The sequence below is a fragment of the Muntiacus reevesi genome, chromosome 1 (genome assembly GCF_963930625.1).
Source record: "Muntiacus reevesi chromosome 1, mMunRee1.1, whole genome shotgun sequence".
NCBI lineage: Eukaryota > Metazoa > Chordata > Mammalia > Artiodactyla > Cervidae > Muntiacus > Muntiacus reevesi.
In genome coordinates, this window is record NC_089249.1 from 142,162,927 (window position 1) to 142,177,760 (window position 14,834).

Consider the following 14,834-nt stretch of genomic DNA (forward strand, 5'->3'; position numbering starts at 1 on the left):
ATTTAACTCAGATGACCATTATATCTACTACTGTGGGCAAGAATCCCTTAGAAGAAATGGAGTAGCCATCATAGTCAACAGAAGAGTCTAAAATGCAGTACTTGGATGCAGTCTCAAAAACGACAGAATGATCTCTGTTCGTTTCCAAGACAAACCATTCAATATCACGGTAATTCAAGCTTATGCCCCAGCCACTAACGCTGAAGAAGCTGAAGTTGAATGGTTCTGTGAAGACCTACAGGACGTTTTAGAACTAACACCCCAAAAAGATATCCTTTTCATTATAGGGGACTGGAATGCAAAAGTAGGAAGTCAAGAAACACCTTGAGTAACAGCAAATTTGGCCTTGAAGTACAGAATGAAGCAGGGCAAAGGGTAATAGAGTTTTGCCAAGAGAACGCACTGGTCATAGCAAACACCCTTTTCCAACAACACAAGAGAAGACTCTACACATGGACATCACCAGATGGTCAACACTGAAGTCAGATTGATTATATTCTTTGCAGCCTAAGATGGAGAAGCTCTATACAGTCAGCAAAAACAAGACCGGGAGCTGACTGTGGCTCAGATCATGAAATCCTTATTGCCAAATTCAGACTTAAACTGAAGAAAGTAGGGATAACCACTAGACCATTCAGGTATGACCTAAATCAAATCCCTTATGACTATGCAGTGGAAGTGAGAAATAGATTTAAGGGACTAGATCTGATAGACAGAGAGCCTGATGGATATGTCTAAGCTTATGCTATTTTTATACTGTCTTTATAATTTTAGCTTTGCAGTAAGTTTTGAAGTGGGGAATGTGGGTCCTCCAGTTCTTTTTCAAGATTCTTTTCACTATTTTGAGCTCTTGTATTTTCATAAGAAATTTAGAATCTGCTATTAATTTCTGCACAAAGGCAGCTGGAATTTTGATAGAAATTACATTGATTTGGTAGATCAATTTTGGGAGAGTTTCACTCCTAGCAATATTAAGTCTTCCAATCCATGAAATGTTTTTCCATTTATTTAGATCTTATTAAGTTTTTTTAAATGGTGTTTTGTAGTTTTCAGTGTACAGGTCTTGCCTTCCTGTTGTTAAATGTATGTTCAGGTGTTTTTTGATGCTATTTTAAATGGAATTGTTTTCTTTATTTTGTTTTTATAATCATTTCTAGAGGTTGAAATACAAGTGGCTTTTTAATAATGATCTTGAACTTTGAAACCTTTTTGAACCTTTTAATTCTATTTTTTTTTTCTCTCTGGATTCCATATACAAGATCATGTCATCTGCAGATAAAAATTGGTTTACTTTTTCCTTTTCCATTTCAATGTCTTTATTTTTCTTTTCTAATTATCTTCACAAGAACCTAGTGTATAAGTTCTCACGTTATTCCTGACTTAGAGGGAATGCATTCAGTCTTTTCACTATCAAGTATGATGTTTGCTGTAGATTTTCCATAGATGTAATACAGTATTTTGAGGAAGTTCCTTTCTAGTTCTAACTTTTTGAGTGTTTTTTATCAGGGAAGAATATTGGATTTTATATTAATAAAATGCATTCTCTGCATTTGTTGAGATGACTTGTCTGGTTTTTGTCCTGTAGTCTTTTTATATGGTGTATTGCATCAATTGATTGGTTTTGGATGTTAAACTAATCTTAAATTTCTGGGAGAAGTCCCACTTGCTCATGATATATGTTAATAATTTTTATAGGTGTTTATTTAGAACCTGTTTCCTAGTATTTTGTATAGTGATTTTGCTTCTATTAATATGTTCCTGAGAGATATTGCTGTATAGTTTTTCTTCCTTGTAATCTCTGATTTTGGTATCAGGAAAATACTGGTGTCATAGAAATGAATTGTGGATTCTTATTTCTGCTTTTGGAAGAGTTTGTAAACCAGCTGGTATTAATTTTTCATTGAAAGTTTGAAAGTTTTCAGTAGTGAAGCCATTTGGGCTTGGTTTTTTTCTTTGTGGTAAGTATTTTCTTTACTAACTAGATGTCTTATTTTAGATCTATTCATATCTTCTCTCCCTTCTTGAGTCAGTTTCAGTAATGTATATCTTTCTAGAAAAATACTCATTTCATTCCAATTACCTTATTGTCTAATCTAACTGTTGACCTACAGATATTTGTAGTATTTCAAATACTTTTTCTCTCTAAGATATATCCTTTTTCTCTCTAAGATCTGTAGTGCTGTCCCCTCTTTCATTCCTGATTTAAGTAATTTGAGTCCTTTTAATGTATTTTTTTCTTCATCACTTTAAAGTTTTAAAAATGTTGTCTTTTTGAAGAGTCCATGTTTGGTTTCAGTGATTTTTGTTTTACCTGTTGTTTTCCTAGTTTATATTTCATTTGTTTCCACTCAACTGTTGTCTTTTTTGATACCCTTTCTAATGTTTGCTTTGGATTTAGCTTTCTCTTCTCTTTCTGGTTTCCTAAGATGTAAATTTAAGTTACTGATTAGAGACCTTTCTTTTTTAATATAAACATTTACAACTGTAAATTTCCATATGAGAGCTTCCTTAGTGATATATTAAATGTTTGGGGATTTTATATTTTCATTTTCCTATATCTTAAGTGTTTTTTAATTTCCCTTCTTATTTTGTCTTTGATTAGTCAGTTATTCAGAAGTGTGCTATTTAATTTCCACATGCTTATGAATTTCCCAAATTTTCTTTTGTGATTGATTTATAGGTTAATTTCTGTTATTCTTGGAAAACATATCTTAGATGATTTCAGTCACTTGGAATTTATTGTGTTTTGTTCTATAGCTTAGTGTATAGTCTTGTCTTGGAGAATTTCCTGTGTGTGCTTGAGAAGAATCTATATTATGCTTTTGCTTAGTGTAGTATAAACTGTAGATGACTTTTAGATCTAGTTTGTGTATAGCTTTGTTTTCTATTTCCTTGTTGATCTTCAACATAGTTGCTCTATTGGTTTTGAATAATAAGTTTATCTTGCAAAGACTTTGAATGCAAATTATCTTAAATTCTGTTTCAAACTCAGTTGCTAAGACTGCGGGACCATTTTAAGGTGACTAAAATTTACATTATGTGAATATTTTCTAGTAAATACATAGTGCCTCTCTTTGTGCTTTTCATAGCTCATCTTTGTTTATTTGCATAATCTTTATGTGGTAGCAATTTATTTTACACTGGAGAAGTTTTAAGAGAGACCCTCCCCCCCCCCAAAAGAGAGAGAACCCAAAGATTTAGGTAAAATGCTTCCTTACAGATATCTCCAGAAGTTAAATTGTTCTACTAATCAGTATGCTGAAGGGACAATTTTCAACTTTAGTGGATATTTTCTTGTGTTTGTAAATCTGATACATTTTAAATAACATGGAAATGAATATCTTACTTTTTTCCTTGGTAGAACGAAAGGGGTCTTGGTCCGAGAGGAGGAATTCTAGTATTGTTGGAAGAAGATCACTTGAAAGGACAACAAGTGGAGATGATGCTTGTAACTTGACCAGCTTTCGACCTGCTACTCTCACAGTAACAAATTTTTTTAAGCAGGTATTGTTCTGTCATGGAGGAATTCTAGTGGGCTACTTATACATAAATTTTTCTTGACTCCAGAAAAATCATAATTGTCCATGTAGTGCATGTACATGTAATAATTGATTGTGCTTTCAAGAAGTTAAAAAAGCATTAAGAGTAAAAATGAAAAGTATAAGAAAAAATAATATTATACCTGTTGTTTTATCATATTTATTTAAATGTTGATGTTGACTAGTATTGCTTCAAAATCAATTATCTGCATCTGTATCCTATTTCTTAATTTTAATATTTTAACTTTTCTTAAGCATTGATGGTTTATGAATTTTCTTAGTCAATTAAACTTAGTGGGATTATGTCTGTCTTCACCACCCAAGTTTGTTTTTGACCTGAAATACCACGTCCATGGTATAGGAATAGAAGTTTCAGGCTCTAGTAGTTCATTTTTGTGCTAAAATTATTTTTATAGGTGAGTTTATAAGCTAAATAGTTCTTGATCAAAGATATTTTGTTCTTTGCAGGTATATTTTCTGTTGAAACTTGTGAGTCAGATCAGTAGTTTTCAAATGCTGGTTATGATCCATTAATGGTAATATAAATTTAGTAAATAACACTCAGCTTAAAAAAAAAAAAACAAGAAACAAGTTGAATAAAAAATTAATAGTGCCTTGCACTTCGTGTAGTTAATTATTGCTTCAGTAGGCGTGTTTCACTCTAAGTTTTGTGTATGTGCATACTTGTCTGCATGTCCTTACATGATGTATGTGCTACTGGATTTTAATGTAAAATGAATTTTATACTCTGAATCAATATCAGAAATTTTTGGAAGTCTGTCTAAAGTCACCAGACAGCCAGAACTGTAATAAGAATGGGAGAAAATTTGTATTTGTGTGACAAACTGTTGAAGGGTACCATGCATATATTTTGGAGCAGATTAAAGGAAAAGGCTAAATATTATCTCAACATTTCTCCTCCTGAGGTGTTACTGTAAATAGGAAGAGAAAATCCTGGCCTTGTGACACTTTGTAACTTGAGAGGGCAAGGTGTTTAGGGCAGGTTGTGTTGTGATTTGGCAGGTAGTCACCTAGTTGAAGCCCTTTTCATAGTTATGTGTCAGTAGCATTCACAGGCAGCTGCTCCGAGAGGCTCAAATGGAAAACAAAGCAGGTAAGAAGTGTCTGAAGTGGTGAGGGTCTTCTTATTATGGTAATAGTGCAAGAAAGAGTCTAGAAAACGCCATAGTGTTATTTGGATGAGGTGATAGGCCAAACTTAGCTGTGCAAAGAGGTCAGTAGATTTACTTGCTATTTGTTTACTTGTAGCTATTTCTCTTTTTCCTTCTTCAACTGGTATACCACTTCTGCCACTATTTCCTCAATTCCTTTTGGGTTTAATTCAGCCTACTTTATTATTGAACTACTATTGTAATCTTAAATCAACAAGTCATCCAACCACCCACACCCACCTGTTGATTCAACAGATGCTTTTTGAGCATTCATCTCGTACTGAGCGTCAATCCACCCACCTACCTACTTATCCAATAAATATTTTTTGAGCATTCATCATCTACAGAACCCTATTGAAGACTAGTAACTGGAAACTGGAACAAAGTAATTATAAAAACTTAAAAAATGTTGGTTTCTGGATATATGGAGAAATGGAAAGCACTTACACCTAACTTTTGTGCAGTTCTGTAATTTTTAACTTAACATGTATGACTTTTATAAGTATTTTTATAAATAGCTTGAATATTATGTATCAGGCAAGTGCAAATTAACCAAAAAAACAGACATTACAAGTTTAATAAAGTAGAATTCAAGGTACAAGTTTCTCATAAATAAGATACAGAAGGCAAGTTATTTTCTCATTTTGTTTTTTAAATTGATGAGTGATTACTGTCCGTGATTTGATATAGTAATCAGGAGTGTTTATGTACAGATTTGAAATGTGTCAGGCCAAAATGACTAGAAATGCATAAAGATTTAAAAACAAAAATTAAATCCATGCATTACAAGGATATTTGTTCTATTGTTGACAGGTATAGAAGTTATATGTTGCTTCAGGAGCACACAGCAGTGAGCATGCAGTGTGGAGGAATGAGTGTCAGCCAGGCTTATTCATGGGTTTGGAGATTGATAAGAGTTGATCTAGACTGACTTCTCCTGGGAAAACTGAAATGATTCAGACTTTTTACATGTTGCTCACTTTTAACATCTAGCAGGCCAGCTTGGTCATGTTCTTATGGCAGTGACAGAAGTTCCAGAGAGGGAGCAAGCTTACTTTTGCAAGCATTTTTCAAGTCTCTATAAAATGTTTGTTTATTGGTTAGAACAAGTCACATGGCCAACCCTCGGGAAGGGAATTATGTCCCATGCAGCAAAAGGCATGGAAACAGGGAATAAAAAGAATGGAGGCCATTAATATAATTGGTTTAACAAGTTAAGTAGACAGAAATAACTGAGTCTTGAGATAATCTGAATGTATTCTAAATAAGGGCCATTTAAATTTAAATCTCTGTATTAACTTCTATACTCAAAAGGAGAGAATATACTGTTTCAGTGACTAATAGAACATTTACAATAGTTTGGTCATACATTAGGTCACTGAAAAAATCTTCATGAAGTCAAATTCTCTAACTATAACTCAGTAGAACTAAAAACCATTTATACAAATATTAACAAAAATCTCTAACCACTTAGAAAGTAAAAATCACTATTTAAAATAATGGGATAAAAGAAGATCAGTTCTGTATCCTGCTTAGAATACGATAGTGAACTACTGGGATCTAGCTCAAGGCGAACTGACCTGTAATAAAGGAGGCTTAAATATATTTATTACCAAATAAGATAAAAAGATACTGTATGAACTATGCATTAAAAAAATAAGATGTCAAATGCAGGAGATTTTGATTAATAAAATCTAAAGACTGACTCTTAAATAAAAGAAAAAAGTCAATCACTGCCTATTTTAACTATAAGAAAAAAAAATTACAGTAAATTGGAAATTCCTTGTTAATTAGACCTGGTCTTGTTTTTTGTGTGTGTCTTCCCATTGATTGAGGTCCTTTTAGAGTTTTCTTTTTAGTCATATTATCAGGATAGTTGTGGTTTTCTTTAAGTGTAGTTTTTTGTTGTTATTTCTTTCATTTTCAAATTTAGCCAGTGCTCTGTATTTTGCTTTTAAGAAATTTGGCAATATAAAGTTGCAAAGACAAATGAAAACACAAGTGTAACAAATTTAAAGAATGTCATTTAGATATATATGTGTATATATATACACATATATGTCTTTTATGTCTATGTTCATATTTTTCTTCATCCGCTTCTAACTTGCATTGATTTTTCTATATTTTAGAATGCCCTGTAGTACCTTATAAACATAGATAATGAGCTGTAAATAAATCTATAAAGTTAAAACATAGATAGCAATATTATAGCTTAATACAATGTAAAAGCATAGAAAGAAGAAAATAATTTAGCGTATTTATTTTTAATCATAACTGTGTTAATTTAACTTTTCATCCAGACTAAATTGAAAGAAGAAGGGCAGGATTAATTAATAGGCAATATAAATTTATTTTCGGTGTACTACATTTTTTTAATCAAATACTTTTTCCTCTATTTTTAATATTAGGAGGGCGATCGCTTAAGTGATGAAGATCTATATAAGTTCCTTGCTGATATGAGAAGGCCATCTTCTGTTTTACGGCGACTAAGACCTATTACAGGTATTTAAACATTTTTGTGTAGACATGATGACAGCTATTATCATCATTAAAAGTTGTAGTTTTTGTAATGATGTGTTCTTTTTTCTCATATCTGACCTGTATGTCTTTCTGTGCTCAATACCTGTCAGTCTTCTTCATTTTACTGTTCTGCTCTCATGTAGTCTAACAGTTTGGATGCCGGATTCAGTACCTTTGATAATTTGAGTACTGAAATGAGAATGATGAATAATATTGCAGCTTAAAATTATTTTCTAGAGGGAAGAAAAATACATGTAATGATAGATATTCAGAAATAGGTTTATATTGTGATCAGAGCAGACTATTCCAGAGTAAAATTATTTTGAAGTCTACCAAGTTTGAGCAAACTCCTGGAGATGGTGAAGGACAGGGAAGCCTGGCGTTTTGCGGTCCATGGGGTCGCAGAGTCAGACTTGACTGAGCGAGTGAACAACAACCAAGTTTAGTTTAAACTGGCACTTTTCCTGTGGCCCAGTGGTAATGCAGGAGACACAGGAGATGCGGGTTTGATCCCTGGGTCGGGAAGACCCCCTGGTGGCGGGCATGGCAACCCACTCCAGTATTCTTGCTTGGAGAATCCCATGGACAGAGCTGGAAGGCTACAGTCCCTAGGGTCTTTTAAGAGTTGGACATGACTGAGCATGAGCACAAAAGTTTGAGCTAAATCATTTCATCTTTGAAATGTTGGCTTGTTTCCCTATAAGATTCCTGTGTTTTTTTCCTTCTTCTTTGCCTCTTCCTTCCTTTCCATTGATTCATTCAATAGGCATTTAGTATTTTATCTTTTTATATCTGTATTAGTAGTTTGAGATTTGATATGATGAAATAGTTTAGCGGTCTGAGGCGATAGCAGTTTTGGTTTCTTTCCAGGCTTCTTGAAGAAGTAGGATTTAAATCCTTCCAAAAATACTTCAGTGTGAGGTTGTTATTTATTATTATTTTTTATTTTATTTAAACTTTTTTGTTGGCGTATAATTGCTTTACAGTGTTGTGTTAGCTTCTCCTCTACAACAGTGTGAATCAGCTATGTGTATACATATATCCCCTCCCTTTTGAGCCTCCCTTCCCCTGACCCCCACTATCACAGAGCACCGAGCTGAGTTCTCTGTGTTATGTAGCAGGTCCCCACCAACTATGTGTTTTACACATGGTAGTATATATCAGTTCTGTTCTTCAATTCGTTTCACCCTCTCCTTCCTCACTCCCTCTTCCACGTCCTCATGTCTGTTCTCTATGACTGCATGTCTGTTCCTGCTCTGCAAACAGGCTCATCTGTTACCATCTTTCTAGATTCCATACACATGCATTAATACATGATACTTGTTTTTCTTTTTCTGGGTTACTTCACTCTGTATGACATGTTTACATTGTTTTTATAATGTATTTTTTTTATACTGTATTTTTGTATGCAGCTCAGCTGAAGATAGACATTTCTCCTGCACCTGAAAATCCCCATTACTGCCTGACCCCAGAGCTGCTTCAAGTGAAGCTTTACCCTGACAGTAGGGTTAGACCTACTAGAGAAATTTTGGAGTTTCCTGCAAGGGATGTCTATGTTCCAAACACTACTTACAGGTAACGCATTTTAGTTTTGGAGAATTCTAAAGTAAGGTACAGTATATTCTAATATTAATATAGAATGAAAGTCTTGCAAAATCCTTTATAGCTTTACTACTTATTTCATTTCTTACTTCATGATTTTACTAATAGCTGTAATGCATTTAGCTCTTGCTTGTGTAACAGGTATGTTAATTACCTTACGTACTTTATCTTTTTAATCCTCATAACTTGAGGTAGGTATTACCTTCATTTTAGAAGTGAGTAAACTGAGGGATAGAGAGTTCATACCTAACTCTGTTGGAGCTAGCATTTGAATTGTGGGTTGCTAGGTTAAAACATTTGAACTTCTAGTTACTGTATTTCCTCAGATGTTCTTATTGGCAGAATCTAACATTACACATGAATTAAATGTATGTACCTGTACTATGTTCTAATAATTAATCAACAGTATTTGGTGTAGTTCTATATTATAAGATCCCCTGGAGAAGGAAATGGCAACCCACTCCAGTACCCTTGCCTGGAAAATTCCATGGACTGAGAAGCCTGGTAGGCTTTAGTCCATGGGGTCGCAGAGTCAGACATGACTGAGTGACTTCACTTTCACTTTCACTTTATGTATTACTCAGAATACTCAACATGAGGTTTTTGGCTAGGATTTTAGACTAAACGCTGCATAACTCCAGGGGTACCATTTACATGTTCTCTATGAATGAGGTCCCCTTTGTTTGTGATTGCTGAGATCAGGACTTGACATGTCTGTTGGGATATCCAGCAGGGCACCTCAGACACAAGTTTCTGCCTCAACTTCCTCACTTTAGTATATTTCACCACCATTTACCCAATTCCTGAGGCAAAATTTTTGGGATCAAAATGATTTCTCTTCTTTTGTATTCCTCACATTTACTCCTCCAAGAAGTTTTGTAGGCTCTGCTTCAAAATGAATCCCAAATCCAATACTCCTTACCTTCTCCACCTTTGAAATTCTACTTGTCACCATCCAGATCAGCACTGTCAAACAGAAATATAATGGGAGCCGTGTTTGTAATTTTCAGTTTTATAGTTTCTATATTAAAACAATGAACATGAAATTAATTATAATCATAGGTTGTTTAGTACAGTATATCTAAGATAGTGTCATTATACCACATAGTAAATGTCAAAAATTCTTTTGCCTTTTTCTACTCCTTTATCTTCAAAATCTGGTATGTATTTTATACTTAAAGTACATTTCAATTCAGATGCGCTGCGTTTCAAATGGTTGATAATCAATAGAACTGGATACTAGAATCCTAGTTGGCTGCTGATCTAGAATTTTGTGTACATTTTAAAATTTGATCTTCTTACTTCTACCCATGCCTCAGTCAGTTCTCAACGTTGTAGTCAGAGAGATTTTTAAAAGATATAAATCAGATCATTTGGTCCCATGCTTTAAAGTCCTCCAATGTCTTCTATTCTAAGCAGAAAAATAATGAAGGCTATAAGACTATGTGATCTAGCTCCTGCCTTTCTCTAACTTCGTATCCTACTAATCTCTACCTTGCTCATTTTAGCCTCAATGGCCTTTTTATTCATCCTTAAATAAACAAAATTCTGCCAAAGATTTTTTTATTGTTTTCTTCTCTTTGCCTATCTTTTGCCAGATCGTCACATGACTTGATTCCTTACTCAGTCATATATCTACTTAAAGGTCATTCTCATCACCCTACCTAAAAGATCCATTGCTTCTCTCCTCCAGCTTTTACCCTTCCTTATATTTATCATTATCTGGCATTACAATATGTATTGAATTGTTATATGAATGTAATTACTGTAAAGGGCAAGGGCTTGTCTATTTTGTTTACCACTTTATCTCCAGCATATAGAATAGTGTGCTAGCATGTGGAGAGTACACAGTAATACTTACTCATTGTGTAAAGAAATAAGACACTGCATAGTGGTATGAATGGGATTTGGAGTCGCACTGGTATGGGTACAGTATCTGACTCCACTGTTTACTGTTTAGTTGCTTAGAACAAATGACTTAGTTTATTGGCACTCAGTTTTATTAATCAAATATGGGATGATACCTGTCTTCTTTTGTGAGTGTATAGAGCACAAACCATTGCATGTGATTGGCACTTAATGTGAGTAAAACTCCTGGAATATAGTGTAAATGAAATATATACTGCTTTTAAAAGAAACATGTGTAAAATAAAATAAAAAAAAAAAAGGTTTAAAAAAAAATAGAAACAGGTGATACAAATATTCTCCTATAAGTTTTCAGTTCAGTTCAGTTCAGTTGCTCAGTCGTGTCTGACTCTTTGCGACCCCATGGACTGCAGCACACCAGGCCTCCCTGTCCATTACCAACTCCCGGAGTTTACTCAAACTCACGTCCATTGAGTTGGTGATGCCATCCAGCCATCTCATCCTCTGTCATCCTCTTCTCCTCCTGCCTTCAGTCTTTCTCAGCATCAGGGTCTTTTCAAATGAGTCACTTCTTTGCATCAGGTGGCCAAAGTATTAAAGTTTCAGCTTCAGCATCAGTCCTTCCAGTGAATATTCAGGACTGATTTCCTTTAGGATGGACTGGTTGTATCTCCTCGCAGTCCAAGGGACTCTCAAGATTCTTCTCCAGCACCACAGTTCAAAAGCATCAATTCTTCAGCGCTTAGCCTTCTTTATAGTCCAACTCTTATATCCATACATGACTACTGTAAAAACCATAGCTTTGACTGGATGGACCTTTGTTGGCAAAGCAATGTCTCTGCTTTTTAATATGCTGCCTAGATTGGTCATAACTTTTCTTCCAAGGAGCAAACGTCTTTTAGTTTCATGGCTGCAGTCACCATCTGCAGTGATTTTGGAGCCCCCCAAAATAAAGTCTGTCACTGTTTCCACTGTTTCCCCATCTATTTGCCCTGAAGTGATGGGACCAGTTGCCATGATCTTAGATTTCTCAATGTTGAGTTTTAAGTCAAATTTTTCACTCTCCTCTTTTACTTTCATCAAGAGGCTCTTTAGTTCTTCTTCAGTTTCTGCCGTAAGGGTGGTGTCATCTGCATATCTGAGGTTATTGATATTTCTCTTGGCAGTTGTGATTCCAGCTTGTGCTTCATCCAGCCTATAAACTTTATATATATTTTATTTTATCTATATAGATATATGTGTATATATACATATGGCAACTTAAAAGAACAGGGAATAAAAAAGTGAGCCATGGTTGGTATTGAACAACTTAGATGTTATCAACCCTGTCTCTTATCTAGTATATGACTCATGCAGAACATTCCTAACTTGTATGTATCTATCTTTCTTCTACTTGGATTGTTTCAGAGACAGATAAGATGAAAATTGGGGACTTTGAAGGGTCTTTTCTTTCATTTTTCTGTTTATCTTTTAAAATTTATTTACATATATAGATTTTAAACAAATTATATGAGTGTACTTAGAGTTCACTTTGTGCTTTACGGCTTAAAGTTAAAAGCAGAGATCCTTCATCTTGTTCCAACCATCCTTTCCCTACCTTGTCAGTTTTTGCTCCTTCTTTTGTTGTTTTACTCCTTGTTTTTAAATAACCTGTCCATGCTGCTGTTTCTTGATTCTTTTTCAATTTAAAATATCTACTGATTGTCATAAATGGTGAAGATTTAACTCTGATATCCTCTTCCTTAAAAAAATACATATACTTGCATAAACCTTGAAAAAAATACTTGTCATCTCTGTAAAGCTTCTTGCAATACAGTAAAATCCATCAGATTATTTCCTCTCTTGTACCTTCCTTAGTCCCTTTGCAACTAAATTATAAGTTAGTATAACAGGGGAAGTTTTCAAGGCTCACTTGGCTTACTGTACAGTTGTTGTCTTGGAGCCTTTTCACCATTTTCCTAGAAATTCTGTTTGCATTTATTTTGCAATGGAGTTCTTATTTCCGATGTATTTTTTGTTCTTGGTTTACTTATTATACTGAGAGCCTTCAGTATCTCCCTGGATTAAGGTGTTGGAAAGTACCTGGCACATATTAAATGCTCGATAAAAGTTAGTCATTAGTGTTAGACTTAGTTGCTTATTTAAAGGTAAACAGAGCCTTAAATCTTTAAGGTTGTAGGTTACTGCTTTGTCAAATAAATGTAATTATGTTGTTAGACATATGATTGTCCTTGGGATTACACATATGAATTTAGAAAAATAGTTTTATGTTTGAGATGGAATCCTTGATTTTATATTTTCTAAAATGTCATTGAAACCTCATTTTATAAAGGCTTACTAGGGAGATTGTTAATCTTATTTTCATGACCTTGAACTGCACATTTCACACTAGTTGAGTAATTTTGCCCTGTTTGATTTGCCATGAAAACACTTTGGACTTTGATAAAAGGACCAAAATTTGGTTACTTTTCCATTTTCAGAACTTCGTTGGATGATCACTTAGTAAATGCATAAGTACAATGCTTGTAGTTCTTGTGGGGGAGAAAAGACATCTGATTATTCTATAACAAAATGTGGAATATGTAACAATATATTTGGAACAGACTTTATAAGGAAGTAATTAGATACACAATAAATACTGATTCATGAATGCATTTTTGATTAATGAATAAGTTAATCGATTACCATGAGTTATGCTATTAGGAAGAAAAAATACAAGCATGAAAACATGCTGATACTAGATTGACAGTGTGTAAATAGATTATACTACAGTAAATAACTCTGACACAAGAAATGTATATGCTCTCAGTAAAATTTATACTAGTTCAGTGTAACCGCTTGGTATAGAGATTTTGTAGTAATTCACTAAAAGCAATAAGCTATCTTTGGTGCTCTTGGGATTTTTGCTGCTGTTTTTCACTATTTTAGTTTTATAATTTGCTGGATTTATTTTTCTGTCTTTAATTGCTAAGTGCCAGTTGAAGGGGTCCAGACAGTGATGCTGCAAGATTTCAGAGAAAAAGCCTCCATTTACTAGGATATTTGTGGAAGAAGTGAGATTATCTGCTTTGTTGTGGTTCAGTTGCTTAGTCATGTCTGATTCTATGTGACTCCATGGACTGCAGCACCCAAGCTTCCCTGTCCTTCAGTATCTCCTAGAGTTTGCTCAAACTCATGTCTACTGAGTTGGTGATACTGTCTAACCACCTCATTCTCTGCTGTCCCCTTCTCCTTTTGCCTTCAGTCTTTCCCAGCATCAGGGTCTTTTCCATATGAGGGGTCTCCTTGCATTAGGTGGCCAAAGTATTGGAGCTTCATCTTCAGCGTCAGTCCTTCCAATGAATATTCAGGGTTGATTTCCTTTAGGATGGACTGGTTTGATCTTGCAGTCCAAGGAAATCTTCAAGAGTCTTCTCCAGCACTGAATTCAGAAGCGTCACAGGAGGCAGTGACCAAAACCATCCCAAAGACAAAGAAATGCAAGAATGCAAAGACAACAAGAAAAGGTTGTCTGAGGAGGCTTTACAAATAGCTGAGGAATGTAGAGAAGCGAAAGGCAAGAGAAAAAGGGAGAGAGAGAAAAATATTAGAATCTTATTAGGATTGTATCTTAAATCTAAGAATCTTACCTTAAAATTGCACATGAATTCTGTTTTCTACTTCATAAATCTACTTCATATAAAAACAGTTATTTCCTCCCTAAAACAAAAAAGTGATATTCCTGGGAGAGGTGTCATGTTAATCCTGTGGACTTGCATTTGTCATTTAGCTGTGCCTCCATAAGAATGTGTACCCCAATTATAGGTGCATAAGCCTACAAAGCAAGATCCAGATCTCTTCCAGGTATTCAGGGTTTCCAAAACCTGACCCCAAAATACTTGTTTAACCATTTCCTGCCCAACACAAACCCTTGGCTCTAATCAAAATTATTTATTTCAAAACCCCGCTGTATACTTTCCTAATGCCATTTCATTTATCTAGAATGCCTCCCTAAACCTTTCTGCTTGGCAAGTCCTATATATACTTCAGGGTAGCACAGGAAGACTGTACCACTTATACTATGACATGAGAGTCATGTAATTAATTTTTCTTAAACTAGGTTATCATATGATGATAGATCTCCCTTTAGAATTGG

General features: G+C 34.4%; 1 protein-coding gene across 6 annotated transcripts in view; it reads left to right on the top strand.

Annotated features, from left to right (window-relative positions):
* Window positions 1-14,834, top strand: part of DOCK7 (dedicator of cytokinesis 7) — a 186,835-nt gene that overhangs the window by 54,283 nt on the left and 117,718 nt on the right. For all 6 annotated transcript variants that reach the window (XR_010659952.1, XM_065911740.1, XM_065911761.1 and 3 more), the window contains exons 12-14: window positions 3,362-3,504; window positions 7,120-7,213; window positions 8,644-8,806. Coding sequence is in view for 5 of the 6 variants with exons in the window: in XM_065911740.1 (XP_065767812.1) it covers window positions 3,362-3,504; window positions 7,120-7,213; window positions 8,644-8,806 (400 nt within the window). In the remaining variant the exon portion in view is untranslated. The remainder of the gene's footprint in view (window positions 1-3,361; window positions 3,505-7,119; window positions 7,214-8,643; window positions 8,807-14,834) is intronic.